Source organism: Danio aesculapii, chromosome 13 (genome assembly GCF_903798145.1).
Source record: "Danio aesculapii chromosome 13, fDanAes4.1, whole genome shotgun sequence".
NCBI classification, from domain to species: Eukaryota; Metazoa; Chordata; class Actinopteri; order Cypriniformes; family Danionidae; genus Danio; species Danio aesculapii.
Genome location: NC_079447.1, coordinates 33,027,707 through 33,050,601, shown reverse-complemented (window position 1 = coordinate 33,050,601; position 22,895 = coordinate 33,027,707). Strand labels below are relative to the sequence as shown.

The window sequence follows — 22,895 nt, the reverse complement described above, 5'->3', positions numbered from 1 at the left end:
ACATGTAGTGTTAAATTTGATCACAATGTTGGCTTTTTTTATTATTCCTTGTGGAAATTTGTTATTGGCTTCACTGTATATTTACATATAACTTCACTACATGTCACCTAAAAAAAGAACAATAAATAACACAAATACATCATTACATTAAAAGCCATATAACACAATCAGCCCTACTCATACTCAAATCCTAGTATTCAAAATCCTAATAGCAGTTGACTTAAATGACATTTGATACACATTTTTCCTTACTCGGTGTTGCCTAAAAGGTCTTTTTGATGGCAATAGCTAAAATGTAATATCAAAAGGATGTGAACAGTCTTTGATAATCACATAAACTTTCTGTTTAACTTTTATTTGATTAATTTCATACAGTTGTCTTTGTGGTTTACCAACAGGTGCTCTAGCAATTTTAACTACTTGACACAGTTTCTGCTTTTCTTTACTGGCAATAATCCACACCACATTGTCATAGTAAAACACACTCAGCCAATTTATTATCTTTACAATCATATTCTCGCCAAAACATATTGACTCACACCAAAGTGTTTTAACCTCCTAATAAGAGGAGCACTGCTTTTTAACAATCTCTATTCTGCATTTCCAACAAATGTTAATAATTTGTTACTAGTAATAGTTACTAGTAAATGTTTACGCATAAACAAGTATAACCGCCAATGATATTGCTGCATTCAAGCATTCAAGCAATATTTGCATATGTCATGTGTTTACATTATCAGACTTCACATTTATTTTGTGAAGGATATCATAATACTGGCCTGGAGCTTTGGGTATTAACTAATGTAATCTAGGAAACTAGATTCCAAGAATAGATTACATTTTGAAATGCTGTAATCCGTTTGCTTAATGGATTGCTTAATTACATAATTTGCTTATTCAGATAATGTGCTCTATTTTTTTTCTCAAACCTTCAAAATGTTGGCTTTATCTTATCTGTGCTTTAACAAGCATATTAATGTTTGCTCAAATTATTAACGATTCCTAAACTGTATTGTTAGCCATATTTCCTAATGACAGGCTGCACGATGGCGCAGTGGGTAGCACGTTCGCCTCACAGCAAGAAAGCTGCTGATTTGAGCACCGGCTGAGTCAGTTGGCGTTTCTATGTGGAGTTTGCATGTTCTCCCCATGTTCACTTGGGTTTCCTCCAGGTGCTCCGGTTTCTCCCACAGTCCAAAGACATATGGTACAGGGGAGTTGGGTTGGCTAAATTGCCCGTAGTCTATGTGTGTGAATGAGTGTATATAGATGTTTCCCAGTGATGGGTTGCAGCTGGAAGGGCATCCGCTGAGTAAAACATATGCTGGATAAGTTGGCAGCTCCAGATTAATAAAGGGATTAAACGTAAATGAATAATTGAATGTTCCTAATGACCCACTGGCTTGAATTAAGTCCTTCTGAGATTTCAGTTAAAGTATCTATTGATCTTATTCTTCATGTATGAGCAGCCGCAGCCATTAGAAGCTTTTTGGTTCGAGACTTTTGCTCACATTCACTTCCATTGATTATTATACGTACGTTAAAAATGGTTGATTGTTCTCCTTGATGTTGCAAACGGATATTTTCTTATTATATTATTCTACTATTTATGTATAGTCATGAAACACACATGTTTGTAGAGCGAGTAGTTTGATAGTTTTCTGTGGCTTATTATTCCTACACTGTAAATCCCAACAGTCAACTTTATCAAGTGAAATGAGTGGAGTTAATTCAAAATTTACTGAAAGTTCATTCTCATTTGAAAAGAGTTTTGAACTCGGTGTTGAAGGTAATGAGTGAATTAAATACCTCATTACTTCAACTTAAATAGAGTAATTTCACAGTACTCATGTAGATTAGTTTTTTACTCAAATGGTTTGTAGCAATAGGTTTGAGTTGCCTTAACTTATTGGGTTTTAAAGTACTCAGTTGGTTTGAGTTCTCTTCATTTATTAGGTTTTACTGTGCTCAGATTGCTTCGTTTACTCAAATGGATTAAGTTCAGAACTCATTAGGATTAGTTTTTGAATTTAAATGGTTTGTTGCAATAGATTTTCTCAAATGGTTTGAGTTACCTTAACTTTTTGGTTTTACAATGTAGTCATTTCTCCCATAGCCAGCTGAATCGGAAGTACTAAATCAGTCGCAAAAACGACCGTACTTCTGCATCACAGAATAAGGTCAATAATTTAGTCGGCTTTTAAAGTTTTTTATTCCAGCATTTTAATGTACTTTCATCTGAAAAAGATTTTTGGGTAGGATCGGAGTTTTCTTTTTGCACACCATTGCCTCATAGCACTAACTATTAAGAGGAGCATGGCTAAAATGATTGTGGCTATCAAACTGACATCATCAGAGAAGGACCGCCACACCAAATCCAGAAGCAAATATTCAGACTGATTTTTTTTTCAGTGGATTAACTTGCACAGACGGTGGCTCAGTTGTTAGCACTGTCGCCTCACAGCAAGAAGGTCACTGGTTCGAGCCAGTATTCAAATAAGTAAACAAATACAGTATGTCTGTTTTGTTAAGTGTTTTATTATCACTGTTCTTACCGCGAAATGACACAAAAAAATGTATTTCATACTATAAGAATTTTCATGTAATTACGGTAAACTACAATCCCATTTAAATCTAAGGACTAAATTTGATCAAAAGCTATCTAAAAGGAATCAAACGTAGTCAGAATATTGTACCAATCCCAACAATATGGACAATATGCTCTGATCTCGTTGTGTGAACTTTGTCCATTTGGTTTTTTAAATGCCAGGAGGTTCAAAATATGTAAATATTATCACAGAAACAAACAATGTGCAAACAGTCATTCATTCATTTTCTTTTCTGCTCAGTCCCTTTATTAATCAGGGGTTGCCACAGCAAAATGAACCGCTAACTTATCCAGCAAATGTTTTATGCAGCGGATGCCCTTCCAGCCACATCCCAACTCTGGGAAACACCCATACACTCATGCATTCACACACATACACTACGGCCAATGTAGTTTATTCAATTGACCTGTACCACATGTCTTTGGATTGTGGGGGAAACCAGAGCACCTGTAGGAAACCCACCCGAACACGAGCAGAACATGCAAACTCCACACAGAAATGCCTACTGACCCAGCGGAGCTTGAACCAGCGACCTTCTTGCTGTGTGGCGATCGTGCTACCCACTGCGCCACTGTGACGCCCTAATGTGCAAATAATGCTGTAATTTCTTATTTCTAGGTACTTTTTAGAACCAGACATGACATTGAAATGCAACAAGTGACAGTGCTGTTTTCTTTTCTGACACACTGCTGTAGAAACAACAACATACAATCTATAACAATGATAATCACAAGTACCGAGTTAGTGCGTTATTTAATGTTAACAGTGTGAGGTTGAATTCAATTTAGCTATATAGCTTTTTTTAAAGTCATACTGAAAGCAACGATGAGTATGATGATGGCTCAGAAGTTCGCACAGAAGGTCACTGGTTTGAGTCCCGGCTGGGCCAGTTGGTATTTCTGTATGGAGGTTGCATGTTCTCCCTGTGTTTGCGTGGGTTTCTTCCGGGTGCTCCGGTTTCCCCCACAGTCCAAATCATGCGCTATAGGGGAATTGGGTAAGCTATATTGGCTGTAGTGTAAGAGTGCATGTGTGAATGCGATGTTTCCCAGTACTGGTTTGCGGCTGGAAGGGCATCCGCTGCGCAAAACATATGCCGGAATAGTTGGCGGTTCATTCTGCTGTCACGACCCCTGATAAATCATGGACTAAACCGAAGGAAAATAAATGAATGAAGGTTAAAACTGTGACCTCTGTCAACAAAGAAGTGTATTACAGAAGAAGGATTGTATCACAGTCCCTCAGTAGCCTATGCATTTTTAATCATGCTAAAATGTTCTCATTTCCTAACCTTTTAGTATGCTTATCTGAATGCCTGCAATTTTTGATTGATTATTTTGTCACGTCTCATAACCATGTCCCATCTGACGCGAACAGACTAATTGATTGTTGCTGAAATCTCATCCCATCACATCTGGTCGGGTGTATTCTTACAGTGAATTTTGGCTAAAATGGTCCCAGTGGAGAGGGTTGCAATATCTTTTGCTGTGTTTGAAGCGTGAGTGAGCTCTTGGTCTGTGTTTCAGCAAACGCGGGCCGGTGTGGGGGTGAAGGTAGGCTCTGGATCAGCTTCTGCTGGAGAGATGAGCAGCAGTGAACCCAGCACTCCTGCACAAACACCACTGGCTGCTCCAGTTATTCCTTCACCTGTGGGAGCGCTGCCCTCGCCTGGAGCTCCTCCAATCCCCGGACCCAGCAAGGTCAAACATGGTTATAGACCCTAATATAACCACCATTTTTTGTTGCAGTATTATTTTGTGTTTTATTTTTAACTAGAATGGGTTGCAGTGTGCTGCCAAGTATTCACTTATGCATCTTTTGGATTTTGTGAAAAGCTTCTGACCTGCTTATTTCCGGCAAAAGGGTGTTTCCTTATAATTTTGTGAGCATTTAAGGCACACTACTACTCAGAAGTGTGGGGTTTATTATGGGAAAGCAAAGAACATTTCACACACTGTGGTAATTCAAAGTGCTTTACATTAAAAAGAAGATTATAAGAATTATAAAATGACCACCAAAGTCCCTTTAAGGCAAGTCATTTCACTCGGCGACCATCTTTGAAACACCTGTGGGGCAGTATGCTCTGGCATTCTGTCTGAATAGGGAACATTAAGTTCTCCAAAACTGTTAGCCAAGCTTACGATTACATTACATATTTGGAATCACCAATCAAATTAAACAACAACCGTCTCATAAGTTCCAATTCTAAACATTCGAATCAAACAAAATCAGCATTTTTTCGGGTTGCCCGATCGCATACATAGTCGAAAAGAACAAGATCAGGATTATGGCCGTTCTACACATGATCATCTTCTGGATAATGATCATCTAAATGTCATGCTCTTCTGATGTAATTCACAACTTGGTCTTGATGGCGATCTCCTTTAGAAATAACAGCGACTCTTAGTGTACAAGTTTGTGGGCATTTGAGTAGCTGCTGTCATGTAATGTGCATTTGACAGGACGGACTGTACCTCGCGTTTGTTTCATGCAGATTATAAAACCAGAAAACTTTTGTTTTATTTAAAAGTACAGATTTGAAGCTTTATGTGGATATATTTCGCTGAGATTCCAGTGTGTTTGCTGACCACATAAACTGTCATAAAAGCACATGTCTGGTCTGAGCTTTTCCCCCAGAGAATCGTCCTCTATAACGATTGATGATTGGCTCCTGTTGTAGGTGGAGCTTTATTCGCCATATAGATCATTACACTTTTCCCCATTCAAAATATGAGTAACATGTTTTGGGTATTCTATAGTCTTTATGACCACACAACAATTTTAAGAAATAAAAACAACAAATGATTAAAATGATTAAGAGAACAGATTAAAAATGTGTGAAAACAAGATCAAAAGGAATTTAAAAAAGTAAGAAAGACAAAAATTATGTGATTGGCACATTATTTATAGATTTTTTGAATTATGGATTTATTATTATTTTTATTACTCTTTGGAAAAACATAAAGGCTGCATTTATTTGAAAAAAAAAATGAAGATTATAATATTGACAAATATTATTACATTTACAATAAATAATTTCTCCCCTAAAATACTTTTAAATGCAATTTAATCAATTAAATTAAGATTAATAAATCTCTCTTCAGTGTTTATTTTATATAATTCTTCAGAAATTGCAATGTGACCCATTTTAATATGTTGATTTGAGATATTTTTGCTAAGTGTTGATTTTAAAAAAGGTTTAAAATCAAAATCAAAGTTTTAGAAATTTATCAACCAGCAAAGCACAAACAAACAAAACGGTTGGGGGACACGGCTCGCCCTGGCTTTGATAAGCGAGGGAGATGGCGTCCACTAACCAGTGGGCCAACCTCTGTTTGGATACGGCACTTCCCTTCTGCCAACCACCGTAAAAGACAAAGAGGATCAGAGGATCTAAAGCTCTGAGTACGGTCCACATAAATACGCAAAGCACAAACAGGACACAGCAAAGAAAGGGCTGGGTCTGCCTCATCCGAAGACAGCGCTTGCAGGCTCACTACCTACTGCACATATTCAGGTCGGGGTCTCAGGATCATGCCCGAAGTCCAGCCATGCAACTCTGGCAAGTTTGGGGGTCTTCTCGGTGAGAAGCGCACCACTCAGTGAATAGACTCCACTACAGGGCATAGGCATGCCTCATAAAGGGTGCTCTAGCCTGAGTGATGGTGTTAACCACCGCCATTGGTAGGTCACCTAAGTCTTCCTCGCTGCGTCTATGGACCAGACGTGAAGGTTCCAGAGATCTGGGCGAGGGTGCCAGATGGTGCCCTGTCCCTGAGAGAGAAGGTCCTCCCTCCAAGAGATCTGCCAGAGGAGGCGTCGCGAGGAGGGAGAGTTCTGATATCTAGGTCCGATTGGGCCAGAGGGGCGCAACTAGCAAGACCTGCTCCTCGTCCTACCTGACCTTGCACAGTAATTGCGCGAGTAAGCTCACTGGGGGAAACGCGTATTTGCGCATGCCCCAAGGCCACCTGTCAGCCAGTGCATCCATGCCGAGGGAGCCCTCAATCAGGAAAAAAAAACACTGGCAATGGGCGCTCTCGGTGGAAGCAAACAGGTTGACCTGGGCTTCCCTGAAGCGCGCCCATATCAGCTGGACAAACTCGAACTGGAGCCTCCATTCTCCTGGGCGTGGAAGCTGCCGTGAGATTATATCGGCTGCACAGTTAAGCTTGCCCGGGATATGAATGGCACACAGCGATTTCAGCCATGTATGACTCTAGAGGAGCAGCTGGGGAGCAAGGTGAGACATGTAGCGGGAGCAGATACCCCCATGCAGTTGATATACACCACCTGACCAGCACGCGTTTCCCTTTAGCACCGGTGAAAAACGGCGCAGAGCGAGATACACTGCCAACAGTTCTAATCAATTGATATGCCAATGTAACTGAGTTCATTTCCACAGACCCACAGCTACATGCTCGCAACACATGGCCCCCCAGCTCGTACTGGAAGCATCCGTTGAGATGACAACATGCTTGGACACTTGTCCTAGAGGTACTCTGGCCTGTAGGAACGTAGGGTCCGTTTAGCGGCTGAGGGCGCAGCGACACAGCACAGTGACAGTCGCTCGGTGTGTACCCATGTGCCTTGCATGTTTGGGCACCCAATTGTGAAGCCAATGTTGAAGCGGTCTCATATGGATGACAGCAGCTGCAGATGCCATATGCCCCAAGAGACCGTAGTTTTTCTGTCAAACTCCCTCACACAGTTCAGCATCAGCTCGGCACGCCTCTCCCGTGGTGACATGGTGACAGAGTCCAGCTCCAACCTGAGAAAAGAGATGCTCTGCACGGAGCCAGCTTGCTCTTTTTTCGGTTGACCTGAAGCCCCAGCAGGTCGAGGTGCTGAAGCACCCTGTCCCTATGCATAATTAATTGAAGCGGACGGTGGTGTGGAAGAATGGAAACATGAAAGTACGCGTCCTTCAGGTCTATTGCTGCAAACCAATCCTGAGGACGAACATACCGGAGGATGCGCCTCTGCGCAAGCATTCTGAACGACAGCCTGTGAAGACAGAGGTTCAAAACGTGCAGATCTAGGATTGGCCGTAGCCCACCGCTCTTTTTGGAGACGATGATGTACAGGCTGTAAAACTTGCTCTTCATCTCTCAGCTGGAGGGACCGGCTCGATTGCATCCTTCGCCAGGGGAACAGCAATCTCCTCTCGCAAGACAGGGGCGGATGCAGGGCTGACCCTAGTGAAATACACGCCCGTAAACTTGGGAGGGGGTTTTGCAAATTGAATTGCATCGCAGAGTTTGATCATACGAATGAGCCATCTCGACGGGTTGGCAAGCGCTAACCAGGCTGGCAAAGCCCTCACAAGTGGCACCATAGGCACGATTGCTGACGCACCAGCGGTGGGGCAACGCAGAATGGGAGGGCTCAACCGAGGAGCGCTGGGGTCCCACGGAAGAGCATGGGGTGAGAGATTCATTCTCACCTCACACCCAGGGTCCTGAGTTGGGAGTGTGAGAAAAGAGAGACCATCCTCCCACACTCTGAAAGCCACTGGCGAAGTGCACCGATCCTGCAAGCGGGCTGTCACATCCACGGAAGGGGAAAAATGCTTTTTCCTTGAAAATTTGGCCGCTGCTGGCCATGAGGTCAGCAACCTGGCATTGAAAAACGCTATTGGATGTTGTAGAGCCCAGCCCTCCACCAGGGAAAGAGCAAGTTCCCTCTTCTCCGGATGGCCCATCTCAGGGACGCTTCGCAGACTGTTTACTGGACTTAGCGGTGCCCTGGGGCGGGGGCACTGGACACGCGGGCATAAATTGACCGCAATAGCACGCTCAATCTGTGGGATCGACTCGTACCCCCTGGCTCCGCTCTCAAGGGTGGTGAAGGCGGAAGCACACGCAGATCGCACAGAGAAAGGTGCCCTTCAAGACTGTGTGAGCTCACTGTGCACCTCCGGGAAGAACGAGATGGGAGGCTTAGAAGGTCTTGCCTTCTTTTTAGCCTCCAAATAACACGCTAGTCAGTCCATCTTCAGACCCACAGCTGAAGCAGTCCGGGAAAGCACGGCCATTATGTTTGCTTCTAGATTCAATGCCACGCTCACTACTCCGGAGGGAGGGAGCGTGTTCGAATCCTCATCAGACAGTGTAGCCCGTCCTCCTATGCAGCAAGGACATCTGCTCCTTGGTGTCATCAAATGAAAGGGCAACCATCCGGGAGGACGGAGCGCTACTTTCACTTGAAGCTTTGACAGAGCGCGTAGAGGAGTGAGAGGTCTGCAAGCCTGAGGGCGGCGATTAACTCCCACTGTGACCCTCGGATCTGCCCGAGTGCCAGCCGCGTTGCGGGGGACAACTGCAAGAGTGACCCTTTTGCAAGAGCGATCTTAACTACGCAGCAGACATGCCATCGCAGTGACGGCATGCACTGCCCACGAGCACCACTTTAACCCCCAGACATGAAACGCAGTGCTTGTGCCCATCATCAGGGGACAGGGAACCACTGCATCCAGAAACGCACGGTCGGAACAACATCTTGAAAAAGACGTGCTGCTCGACCACGTTGCTCTTTTAGGAAGCTTGCTACAATACAAACGGCTCTGGTGGACCGGACCCAAAGAACGCCAGGCAAGGAATAAACCCAGCTCGACCATCTGCCGCAACGTATCGAACACTTTGGACTGGGAGAAGCAGCCAGCTTTCTCTTTCTTTCTCTCTCTGTGAATAACACTCTGAGAAACCCTCAAAGACTGTCTCTGAAGTGTTAAAGGCTCTGAAAGCGAAAATGTGACTCAGTGTTGCACGGCTGGCATCTTTATACAATATTGATTGACATTGCTGTCAGCTCTGCACACTGACGCCGCCAACTCATTGCCATTTAATTGGCCTGTTTTATTACTCTTTCAGATGATTGGCTTCTGACGAAATCCCCATAGTGGAAGTTTCTACATAGCATTGAAGTTCCCCTCGCTTTTGGGAACTGGCATCCCATGTGCTCCAATTCACCCACTCACTCTTTTTATTCACTTTTTCAGGTGGACTATATTAGTGTACTAATGTATGGAATAATGAGTAAGGGTATTGGGGTGATTTGGATACAGCATATTTCCTTAATAACTACTGAGCAATAAACAACCCAATTTTCAGATATTGAGGTAAACGTGAGAGCTCTTCTTATTCATTTACAATCTCTGTATGTCTGCCTTCACTGTCCTGCAGGAAGAGGAGTCTCTGCGTGCGCAGGTGAAGGATCTGGAGGAGAAGCTGGAGACGCTGAAGATGAAGAGGACAGAGGACAAGGCGAAGCTGAAGGAGCTCGAGAAGCACAAGATTCAACTGGAGCAACTGCAGGAGTGGAAGAGCAAGATGCAGGAACAGCAGAACGAGCTGCAGAAACAGCTCAAGGAGGCCAAGAGGGTAACAACTACACTTTTTCTCCACAGTACTAGTCAATAATACACTCAATGGCCACATTAGATACACATGATTAGACATATTTTTCCTTTAGAACTGCCTTAATTATTTCTGGCATGAATTTAACAAGGTGCTAGAAACATTCCTCAGAGGTTTTAGTCCATATTGACATTTTAAAAGCACAATATATAAGATATTTTTAATAAAATATCCTAAAACCACTAGAACAATCATATATATTATGCTGACTTATGAACTTACATTATCTCAAATGTTTTGAAGAATGTTCAAATACGAAGAAATAGGCAATTTTACCGAATGATATGGACCATGTCCTGTGTTGCCATGCTAATGAGATTACACCCTTGGTGTCTGGTTTAATTTTAGAAAACAGGAAAACACCAAAGAAGCGGTTTACTGTGGCATAATAAAAGCTGATCTGCTTTCATGCTGCATCATATTTTTCTCTTATAAGCAATTACTTTAGTCTCGTTTCACTTTGGTGGCTAACGAATGTGTCTTAGCTTGCTCTCGTTTGACGCAGTGCTCAAGAATGGGTTTTAAAAAGCACAGCTTGAGGTCCACATGACGTGATATTATGAACGTGAAATAAACACAGACCCATTAGAAAAAGGGAAACAATATGTGTTTAATACGTTAATGCCACTAATAAAGTGTCTGATGAATGTATATCATTATAAATATAGAGACTGAAAATGGCTGATGTCCTGTTATGTACTGTAGGAAGCTAAGGAAGCCCTTGAAGCTAAAGAGCGTTACATGGAAGAGATGGCAGATACAGCAGATGCCATAGAAATGGCCACACTGGATAAAGAGATGGCTGAAGAGAGAGCCGAGTCACTGCAGCTGGAGGCCGACGCGCTCAAAGAGAGAGTGGACGAGCTCACCATGGACCTGGAGATACTCAAACATGAGATAGAGGAGAAAGGTACAGATAAATCTGTGCACACAATACCAGTTAATAAACTGGGCTGGTTTGGGGTAGTTTGTCCTTTATTCCTGTGACGGCACAGCTGAATTAATGCATTTATTCAATCAAAAATACAGTAAAAACGGTTGCTTTCTGTAATATCTCAGCACTTTATCATGTCCTCCACGCCACCAGGGGGCGCAGCGATATTGCCCTATACTTCTCAACATTAGTTGGTGGCTGTGACTCTTGTTTCTTTAAACTCCACTGTAATCAGCCTAATCACCACCACCTGCACTTTGCTCTATATAAGACTGCTTTGTATCCTGCTCTGTTCCGTCCTGAACCCTACCTCTTAGCTGCCTCGACTAGTGTCCACTTAAGTTGTTCTCAAGATTTTTTGCTTGCTATGCTCTTATTTGATTGTTCTGAGACCCTTGTGTCTATTTTATTTTGTATGTATTTTGGGAAGCTCGGCTTTCCTATTTTTGTTGTACTTTTTCAAGCCTGGCTATAGAGAGATATTGTCTTTACTTTTTGTAAATTTCTCTTCAGTAAAGACTGTATTATTTTTGCAATTCATACACTGTGGACTACCTTTGTTCCTCCTCTGCTCTTGGGCCACCAGTCGCTGACTTGGCTCATGTAGTAAGAACCACTGTTAACCACACTGTAGACCTGGGTTTGATTCCCACTCAGACCATTACACTTTCCATTCAAAATTTTAAAAAGAACATTTATTTGAAATGAAACCTTTTAAAATAATTTTTGATCCTTTTATTGAATTTTGACCCTATTTTTTGAATGATATACAGTTTATATCGAGATTATAAATTAAATAAATATTTGACCTTTAAAATGTAAAACTCCAAAAGATTGCCTAAAAAAGATTACTCCACTATAGGCTAGACTAGGTTACAATGAAACTACCAATTTAATGCTGAAAACAAATTAAACCAGAGTAATATATAATACCTTGTAATACTCATTTGTCGTTTTATTATTATCTAAATCAGAATAGTCTGCTGGCCAGCACTTTTGGTTTGGTTTTCAGAGCTGCTGCGAACTCCAGTAATAAACAGCGCTCATCAGTGCAACGTGTGATTTGACACATTCTGGGGACACAAAAGACTTATATTAAATATGAAAAAAGGGGTAACCTATGTGCCCTTTAAACTATATGTTTTCTTGCTGCAATATAATGTATTGTTGTTATTACTTTATTATATACATTTAACCATTGACTTCAATCAGTCAAAATGCTATCAAAGAACAAGCTATTATAAATAGTGTGTATTACAGGGCAGGGTTGTAATAATATGAAAAAAAATTGTTGTTGATTGCTCTTAATATTATGATAGTGATTCTTCATGTTGATTATCAGAATACAATAAAAACATTTTTGTGTTTAAAGGAACAACACATCAGACAGAATATTATGCTAAGCTTAGCTAAAGCTCAATTAAAGCTCAACATTTTGTTTAAATGATTTAAATGTCTAAATGTAATGTTGTAAATTCTCACTCTTGATTTATTTTTACATTTCACTGTAACCACTCACTTACTATCCTTCTTGATGCTTAGTTCCTGATTTATCAGGGGTCACCACTGGGGAATGAACTGCCAATTACTCTGCCCTTCAAGCCACATCACTGTAATCACATTAGTTATAATTGCTGTTAATTTTTTAAACTGAAGTTTAGCACATAAATATCAACAATATGTGCTTATTAATAAACCGTGTCTGCAGGTTCAGACGGAGCAGCGTCTAGTTACCATGTGAAACAACTGGAGGAACAGAACGCTCGACTGAAGGAGGCGCTGGTGAGGTGAGTGTGTGTGTGTGGTCAGTCCTGCTGTGTTTGTGCTCGTTGTGTTATTGTGAAGATCCTCATGTCTGCTGCTCTGTGCATTAGGATGCGTGACTTGTCAGCATCAGAGAAACAAGAGCATGGAAAGCAACAGAAGCTGATGGAGAAGAAGAATTTCGAGCTGGATGCACTTAGATGCCACAAAGAGAAACTTCAGGAGGAGATGAAGATGGCTGAGAAAACCATTGATGAGCTCAAAGAGCAGGTCCACAACATGCATATATATATATATATATATATATATATATATATATATATATATATACAATACATTATTAAAATCGTAAATTTTTTAATTATTTAATTGACTTCAGCAACAAAAAGTAATTGTGAAAGAACATTTTTAATAACTTCCCTTAAGCAAAGTAGTAGAGTGCTACAAATGTTCAACAAATTTGAGCATTTTGTTGACTTATATTACTAATTATAAAGTGTTACCAGTTAATAAGAGTTTAACATGAGCTCAGACAGTTACATTTAATTAGGGTAATCTATTACCCTAACAAAACAACGGCTGTGTTAAATTCATGCTACAGTTATGGCAACATATGGGAATGTCATTGAACTTGTATATACAGTATGTACCATGGAACAGAATAATAATATGGCACTTTGCCAAAAAAGCAAGGCTTTATTATGTGGTACTTTATTGTACTTCAAAGAATACTATATATTATTATGTGCAAAAAGATGAGATTTAACATTACATTTTTGATTGTTTTACCTTGGTTTCATTCTTAATGACAGTTACAGTACGATGGTACTTAATGAATATTATATTCATGTACCATAGTAGGGCATCACGGTGGCGCAGTGGGTAGCACAATCGCCTCACAGCAAGAAGGTCACTGGTCAAACCTCAGCTGGGTCAGTTGGCATTTCTGTGTGGAGTTTGAATGTTCTCCCCGTGTTTGCATGGATTTCCTTTGGGTGCTCCGGTTTCCTCCAACCTCTAAAGACATGCGCTATAGGTGAAATGAATAAACTAAATTGGCCGTAATGTATGTGTGTGAATGCAAGTGTGTATGGGTGTTTCCCAGTGTTGGGTTGCAGCTGGAAGGGCATCTGCTGCGTAAAATATACGCTGGATAACTTGGTGGTTCATTCCGCTGTGGCGATGCCAGATTAATAAAGGGACTAAGCCGAAAAGAAAATGAATGAATGAAAGAATGTACCATAGTACCATAATTATTTCTAAATATAATAATTATTGTTTAATTATTTTCAAATGATACTTAATCATTATATATTTTTTCAAAATGCAATATATTTACATTTAATATAAAACATTTAACTAATACATACGTATGTGCTGATGACTATGGAAGCATATCAGGAAGAAAATTAATTTTGACACGCCAATGCAATATGCAAAATGGGAATGTATTTCTTTAATTAAACTCAATGACATGTGTAAAGTTTGGTACAAAATGAAAATGATTATTAAATGATAGCATTTACATCTGTCATTTACAACCACAGTTTTAAAATGCAAGCTACATACTAATTCTAATGCTTTATGAGTTGCGAACTTAATTTGATGTTATAATTTTCAAATTGAGTTGGATGTGTTTAACGTACAAGCAAAAATTGTAGCAGAAGTATCACTTGCCCTAAATTCATATGAGGGCATTTTCATAATTACACCGTGGGATGTTTATAACAAAATTCAATGTGTATTTCATAATAAATTATGAGCCAAAGTTATATTAAAATATATTTTAAATGCATTGCCAGTCAAGCTTGAGTTGATTTAGAGGTCCATTTTCCATGAATACATTATATAGTATAGATGATATAATATATGTAATATATAATAATAATATAATAATAAGTATATAATATATGTGTGTGTGTTTGTGTGTGTGTCAGGTGGATGCCTCTCTCGGAGCAGAGGAGATGGTGGAGATGCTGACGGAGCGTAATCTGGACTTGGAGGAGAAAGTGCGTGAGCTCAGAGAAACAGTAACTGATCTGGTAAGTGATGGAAGAGAGTGTAGAAATGTGATCCTGAGTTTATGATGGATGTGTGAGACTTATATATTTATGTTGAGCGTTAATTGTGTCATTTTCTGATGCAGGAAGCCATCAACGAGATGAATGACGAGCTCCAGGAGAACGCCAGAGAGACGGAGCTGGAGCTCAGAGAGCAGCTGGATCTGGGCGCTGCTGGTGTCCGGGAGGCGGAGAAGAGGGTGGAGGCGGCACAGGAAACAGTGGCAGACTATCAGCAGACCATCCAGAAATACAGAGAGCTCACAGCAAATCTGCAGGTGCTGCTGTGCTACACCACACACAGAGCACAACACGTTAAAGTCAGCTTGAAATCAAAATTGAAGAATTTTTACTTTGCTAGCCCACATTGTTATACTTAAAGGGGTGGTCCAGAGTGTATTTTCAAGGCTTGGTTGTGTTTATGGGGTGCAAAGCAATGTGTGCTCATGCTTCACTTGTAGAAAATCATGTTATTTTTTCATTTATTCTATTTTGATTATATTCTGCTACTCTGCTAACATGAAAACGACTGTCACATTTCCTAGTTCCTCTGAAAGGCCCGCCCTCAAGTGGCTGTGATTGGTCAGCTAACATAATGTGCTGTGATTCACAGATCAGCTCCACATCACTAGGAAGCATCTCTGTTATAACATTACGGCGCCTCTGGCCACACCCCTTCGCAGCGCAGAGTGTATGTGGGTAACCTCAAGGGTTTGTGACATCATTAACCCGGATGTATTTTTTTGTAGTCCCCAAACTTTGTTCACTCTAGGCTTTGCTAAGCTAACTCTATAAAAGCCAATGTCTCCCTTTGCATTGAACTTTGAGCATCTTAGATTCAGAGATGTTGTTTATGTTTACACAGCAACATTACACATCAACTAAAGTTTCAAATATGATATCGTAGTGGACCACCCCTTTAAGGTGAATAAATCATTAAAGTTAATCCACTGTTTTTTTGCTAATCTTCAATGAAAATCTGATCATTTGCTTCTGCATTTGGAGTGGTAGTCCTTCTGTTCCATAGCAACTCCAAATTAATACCCTCTCTTACTGTTAGTTTGCTTTAAGGCAGAGATGCCCAAACAGGGCCCGCAGGCCAAAGTTAACCCTTGAGTTAACTTTTAATTAGGCCCGCAATCCAGTCTTAGAAGAAGTTTCTTTCTGGTTGTTTGTTTTATTGTTGAGCTACAAAACAGCAAACTGAAATTAAATGTTTCAACTACATTTGTAAATGAATCAGATTTAAAAATACATTGAGACTGATGGATAGAAGACAATGCAGAAGACATCAGCAGAGCTAGGTGCAGCTTCAGTAGTGTTTTCAGCATTGATCTACATTGTGTTAAAAAAACACAATTAAAAAAATATACATTGCATTATTTAATTTGATTAAATATATTAATTAATAATCTAAAATAAATTAAGAAATTACCCATTCATTCATTTTCTTTTCGGCTTATTCCCTTTATTAATCTGGTGTTGCCAAAGCGGAATGAATCGCCAACTTATCCAGCATATGTTTTTATGGAGCAGATGCCCTTCCAGCTGCAACCCATCACTGGAAAACATCTACTGTATACACAATGGACAGTTTAGCTTTCCCAATTCACCTATAGTGCATGTTTTTGGACTTGTGGGGGAAACCGGAGCACCCAGAGGAAACCCAAGCGAACACAGGGAAAACATGCAAACGCCACACAAAAATGCCAATTTACCCAGCTGGGGCGATTGTGCTAACCAATGCGCCACCGTGCTGCCCAGAAATTACCCATGGCAACTTGTTACACATGGCTTGATCAACCGACTTATGTAAAATGAGCTCATACAACACAACTTAGTTGTTTTATGTTTAACCCACTAAAATGTATTAACTTAATTGATTTGGTTTTGGACAACCTGAACGAAGTGTGTGGAGCCCTGCATTTTTTACAGTGCAGTTTGGTATATTTACCTTCAGCCTATTGCCCTTAATCAAGTTTGGTTTTTGACCTTTCATAAGAAAAAGTTCGAGCACCCCTGCTATAAAGGAATGATGTGCAAAAGAAAGCCCCGGCTCTACTCAATATTCTATTCCAGATGGAAGTACATCAACACGTTGAAATAAAAGTCCCAGAAATTTCTGGTTGACGGAAAACTTTAAAGGCTCATGAACTAAGAAGTCAGCATTCATTTTTGATCTGTTTTATTTTACTATTTTTAAACATTCTGTAAGTTTCAGAACTCAAATCTTTACTGTTCGTCTAATAACAGCTTTTCCTGAAGCTAATCTGCCAAAATGACATGTTGAGAAAGTGCCACTTTATTATGTAATAATATGACTAAACTCCACCTCCTCAGTTAAAGATCAACGCCCATTTTGACATCACTGCATGTTTAGCTCCACCTACTCAATCACACTATATAACTGATAAAGATGCTGTTTCGTTTCCCTCTGAACTCAACATTAGGAAAGAGTGGATGAACTCTAATTTTAATTCTAGACCAGATCAGTAAAGAAATATTGAATCTAAACGCCGACTATATTAGATCTGACAGAAATGTCACACCAAGCAAGTATGATTAACTGTTTTTATTATTATTTCACTTATGCTTTTTCTGTTAGCACCGATGCTTTGATATGCAATGAGTATTTAAGGGTTTTAAACTAAAAGCACAGCAGCATCCATCTATGAACATGTCACACATGCAGAAGATTACACTGGTGGGCACAACTGTCTTACCAAGCTTTTAAAAATGATTAAATATACAATAATATTAGCCAATCATTAGCATAGTCCAACACACTCTTACAGTATTTGAGGTGTGTGTTCTGATGAGGGTGGTTAAAACAGGACCGAAAATAGCCTATTAAGTCAAAATAGTGATCTGACATCTGTGCGCGTGTGTGTATGTGTGTATCAGGAGGTGAACAGGGAGCTGATGAGCCAGCAGGAAGCCAACTCCGAACAGCAACAACAGCCTGCAGAGATCTTTGATTTCAAGATCAAATTTGCTGAAACCAAAGCCTACGCCAAGGTAAATCCAGTAAACACATGCAGAGTCTGAGGTGAACAACAGCATGTGAGCTAGTATTCTAAAAATACTGCAGCAGAGAAGAACCCGAATTACTTATTATTAACGCTGATGGTGAGATTCTGAAGTGCGCGTAGACTAAACACTCAACCTTCCCATGATGCTGTAGGAGAGGACTTGTAAATAACAGTGAAGCAACACAACTGATGTGTGCATCTGCACTTCATTCATACTAAATAACATGTACTTTTTAATGTTTTAAACGAATGTTAATCACTGTAGTATGCAATCTCTGATGCTGCAGCGTTTGCACATTTCAAGTCTTTGGATCAGATCTTTGGATGAATGTTTGAATTTAGCATCTGAATGTTTTTCTTAAAAGAAGTAAATATTTCTATTCATTAAAGAAGCTTTAAATTGGTATCAGTAAAATTTTAAAAAGTATCAGTAATTTGTTACAAGATTTATCTTTTTTTTTTTTTTTTTTTTTACAAATGACAAATATTCTTTTAGCAGACACTTTTATCCAAAGTGACTTACAAACCAGGTAAAAGAATCACCACATCACACTTCTGGTTATAAATATTATTTTGGACATTATATTCATTGCATAAATGTATTAAAGAGAATAATTTCTTTCTTCGCCCTGAATGGGAAGAGTGGAATGGGTTTTATTAGCAAAGAGTTTTGATTACTCTATGTAAAATGTCATGAATAATTTTAAAAAATTATTATATTCTCAATGTAGTTTTTTTGCGTTCGTTTTTTCTGTCTGAAATTACCACAAGAGGCACACTAGCTACATACCATACCCACCAAGCAATTTTGTGTTAAAACATGTCTCATAGATGTCAAAACATAGATATCTTGGCTAAAACAATGCGAAATTTGGTTTGTCTTTCTAAATTGTCAATCTAACAATAGTAGTCAATAACAGTCTCATCCAATAGTCAGATTAGACAGGATGTGTAGTCAATCATTCCTGTTTATTTGATGACTTGTCTATTCTTTGGTAGTCTACACACAAATGCTCTCTGGGAAGAAGCTGCAGTCTTTAGTGTTCTTGTTAGTGTGCCTTTTATTCCAGAATGGCAGATTAAATCTTGCTTTTATCAGAAAGATCATCTATGCATGCTTTAAAATCTTACTAGTAGTATTGGGTCATCTTGAAGATTTTCTTATTTTGAATATTTTGAAATTACTTGAATATTTTCTTATTAAATTTTGTAACACTGTTTTTCATCTACTAAATAGTGCTGTCATTTTAGATGCAGCCTTTAATAGGGGTTCCTTGGTCTCTGCTGGTAACACAAATCCTATAGAAAACTTAACAGCTGTATGTGTCTCTCATATAAATGTGTGTCTGTTTGTAATTCTAGGCCATAGAAATGGAGCTGCGTAAAATGGAGGTGGTTCAAGCGAACAGACAGGTGTCACTGTTGATTTCCTTCATGCCGGACTCCTTCTTGAAACACGGAGGAGATCATGACTGCATTCTGGCACTTCTGCTCATCCCACGACTCATCTGCAAGGTCAGCCTTCCCCATATATCTGTGTGTGTTTATAATTTAACGAGCCTGTATTGCATTTGCAATGATAAATGTATGTCATTTTGTATTAAATGTAAATTATGTGCATAAACACTGCAGAGTGTTGCAAGGTTTCTTCCTGTTTTGTGAGGTTTAGTATTGAAAAAGTAATTTAATGCATTTTCTTGTTTTCCTTTTTCATTAGTGTGGTATGTAGCTGCTTGTGAATGTAATAAATCTGCAAAATTACAAAACTCAAAGTCCACAAATGGATTCTTCTTAGCATTTGCATAATGCTGCCCAAATGTCTACAAAAAAAAAAGATGTGATTTCAGTATATAACAGGGTTTCTCAATTTAAAGGTCTGGAAATTTGTTTTATTATTAAACTTGATTTTAATAAAGATGCACTTACATAAATCAACTTTAAAAAAAGTAAATGCCTTCTGCATTTAAAAATGCATTAATAGCAAGACAGAATGACAAGTGACACTTATTGCAAGTGACAGCAATTTCTATCAACAAAACACAACCAGTGTAGGTAGGTCAGGGTGAAATGGTATAAAATACAGAGCAGTCTAATGTGAGAAATAGCACTCGGCTGCCTAAACTTTTATTTCCTAGTGGCATTTGACATTTCCACTCTTCTCAACTTCAACTATCTCATTAATATCCAAACAGAATAGTTTTGCTGTGGACTGGAGCAAAATTAACCTCTATTTTCTTTTATTTTTTCTGGAAACTAGCATCCATTCCTTACCCAAACGTTCATTGCTATGAAGCATGTCCCTAATTACAGCAAAAGATATATGCTGACTGAATGTCATGACAACAACTTTAAATATTTTATATTTGAATATACACATTTTCATTTCAGACCATCACTAAAAAGACATTAGATTACAAGATAACAAGTTTAACATGTGTTCACCAAAGTAGTAAATTTAGATTTTAATCCCTTTCTGCCAATTAGAGCTCTTGAATAAGGCATTTTCATATTATACATAATATTTATACCCTCTCCCACCCTATACTTAAAGGGGGCGGAGAGTAACAGCTCATTTGCATTTAAACGTAACATTATTTGAATAGTATAAAAAAATGTCTGTTTTCTATTTTAAAGTAATGTTTTACAGACATATAATATTACAAATAACATTACACATATTGTCAAAAGTGTGGTCAAATGCCAGGCAACCTTTGCCAAGGTAAGGCAGGTCCTTTAAGATAAACCCAGTGTGAAGTTCGGCATTCTGTATCCAGCAAAGCTGTGGGTGATGTACGGTGAACAAGAGAAGCTTTTCACCGACGTGAACAAAGCATGGGGATTTGCAATCGAACAGTTTAGCACAGATAAGTAGAGCTAAATGCTGAGCAATAATCCTGAGACTTTAAGATTGTTGTTTTGTTTAAGTTCTTGATAGTTGGCACACTCACTGTTGAACTTTTGTGAAGTGCGGAGGTCGGCTTTTCTTTTCTCTTCGTTTATTATTTGACTTTTTTACCGCCTTCTACTTCCTTTGTATTTACAAGTAAATGTCTGCTAACATTTCTAATAATGAAAATATTTAAACCATATCAAAAGTGGAATTGTATTTTCTTTTTTCTAATGACATGTATTAGTACGAGGACAGCAATAACAAAACAGAAGCATCCAATCAGGTCCCAACAAACCACAAGAAGCTCCTCCCTAAAATTGATCTCCATAGAAAATTTATTTCACTCAAATATTACTCACAGTACTAACAGTTACAACTTTTGTTTCAAGCCAATTTAAAGAATGCAACCTTCACAAAAATGAGCATGTATGCTAACAGCTAAGCCACACTTCTAATCCGGGTTGGTTTGAATGTGTTTTGCAGTCAGAGCTGATCAGCAAGCAGGCACAGGAGAAGTTTGAGCTGACAGAGAGCTGCTCTCAGAAGCCTGGCATGAGAGGAGCTGTTGGAGAGCGCCTGAGCTTTGCTGCGGGACTCATCTATTCTCTCACACTGCTACAGGCGGCGCTGCACAAATACGAACAGTACGTTTACCTCCGCTTACTGCAGCATTAGCAAATATGCTAATGAGTAACATTATTCACCTGTGTTGATGTGTTTCCTGTTGAAGCAGGAAGTTGTTGTGTTTTTAAGATGTGTCTCTCTGTGACGCAGTGCTCTGAGCCAGTGCAGTGTGGATGTGTATAAGCGTGTGGGATCTCTGTACTCGGAGTTGAGCGTTCATGAGCGATCCCTGGATTTCCTCATTGACCTCCTGTACAAAGACCTGCTGGATGAAACCGTCAATGTGGAGCCTCTTACCAAAGCTATTAAATACTATCAGGTATCACAGCAAACTGACATTTTGTAGCCTTCACAAAACTGTAATTCTGTCATGACAACTCCGAGAGGTTTAGTATGCTATTGAATATGTATAAGGCAATGTTTATGTTTGGTTGCGGTGGCAAAGATCTGCTTCATTGCTGCTGCTGCTGCTGCTGCTGCTGCTGCTGCTGCTTTTTTAGTGGTGACAAGCAAGTACCGAGACTTACTACTACCAGTATGTTCATAAACATGCTGTCTGAGAATATAACACACACATAAAACATTAGGTAAAACTTTATTTTGATGGCCCTGTTGAGTATTAGTAGACTGTCTGCTAAATATCTGTTGATACTGTTCTACATTTAACTGACTTTAAGAAACTTTGAATGTACATGTCAACTTACACTAACCCTAACTCTAACCCCAACCTAACACTATACTTATAATCTAATGAGAATTAGTTGTCATGGAGATGCAATGTAACTTAAATTCAACAAACGGACCATTAAAATAAAGTGTGACCAGACATTATATTAGATATATACACAGGTGGAGCTGGGGTGGAGGAGGGTCTGAAAAATTACTACCGCAAATCAAGCTGAGGCATTTAAATGTTGAAAGTCATTGGCTGCTGAGGCAACAACAACCAATCCAATCACCTGTGCTATTTAGTTGAGACCATATTGGATGAGCTTGTCACAGTGCATTGTCACTTTTGCCATTGACAAAACTTTGTATTAATATTCCTCATTGACAAATAGAGTAACGTCAAAACCTGGAAGAGTAATTTATGATTTAAAAATTTTATAGTGGGTTTTTTGTGAGTAAAAAGGCGAAGAGCTCTGAATCTTAAAAGGAGGAGAGGCAGCAGTGGAAGAAGAGACAGGACAAAGCCTGGCTGTTTCTCAGTATGTGTTCTTCAGCGTTCTTGTGTCCTCGTGTTCTTGTGTAGCATCATCATCAACTGCCAAAGTTCAGTTCCAAAACTCAAGACTGCAAGAACGGAGGACGTGTGAAACTTCCCGGGTGTGTTCTTGATATTGAGGATGCATCAATGCAGACTTGAGAGCAAAATTCGCTCGAGAAGTCCCAAAAGTCATTGCGACTGAATAAAGGAGGTGGGAAGCGCAGCATTTTATATAGATTTATTATTAAAATTCAGAAATATAGCTTATTTATCTAAGGGGTTTCCCTAAATGAAATGGTTAAAGTAAACATTACTATGAAATCTTAATAGAGGCATAAACACATTAAGGGTATTTAT

At 39.4% G+C, this 22,895-nt stretch overlaps 1 protein-coding gene across 1 annotated transcript in view; it reads left to right on the top strand.

Moving 5' to 3' along the window:
* Positions 1–22,895, top strand: part of dctn1b (dynactin 1b) — a 67,031-nt gene that overhangs the window by 27,702 nt on the left and 16,434 nt on the right. Inside the window, exons 8-18 of the mRNA XM_056470972.1 lie at positions 4,136–4,309; positions 9,794–9,991; positions 10,733–10,937; positions 12,670–12,748; positions 12,836–12,995; positions 14,663–14,767; positions 14,872–15,063; positions 17,690–17,803; positions 19,180–19,332; positions 21,191–21,351; positions 21,482–21,650. Coding sequence (XP_056326947.1) covers positions 4,136–4,309; positions 9,794–9,991; positions 10,733–10,937; positions 12,670–12,748; positions 12,836–12,995; positions 14,663–14,767; positions 14,872–15,063; positions 17,690–17,803; positions 19,180–19,332; positions 21,191–21,351; positions 21,482–21,650 — 1,710 coding nt within the window. The remainder of the gene's footprint in view (positions 1–4,135; positions 4,310–9,793; positions 9,992–10,732; positions 10,938–12,669; positions 12,749–12,835; positions 12,996–14,662; positions 14,768–14,871; positions 15,064–17,689; positions 17,804–19,179; positions 19,333–21,190; positions 21,352–21,481; positions 21,651–22,895) is intronic.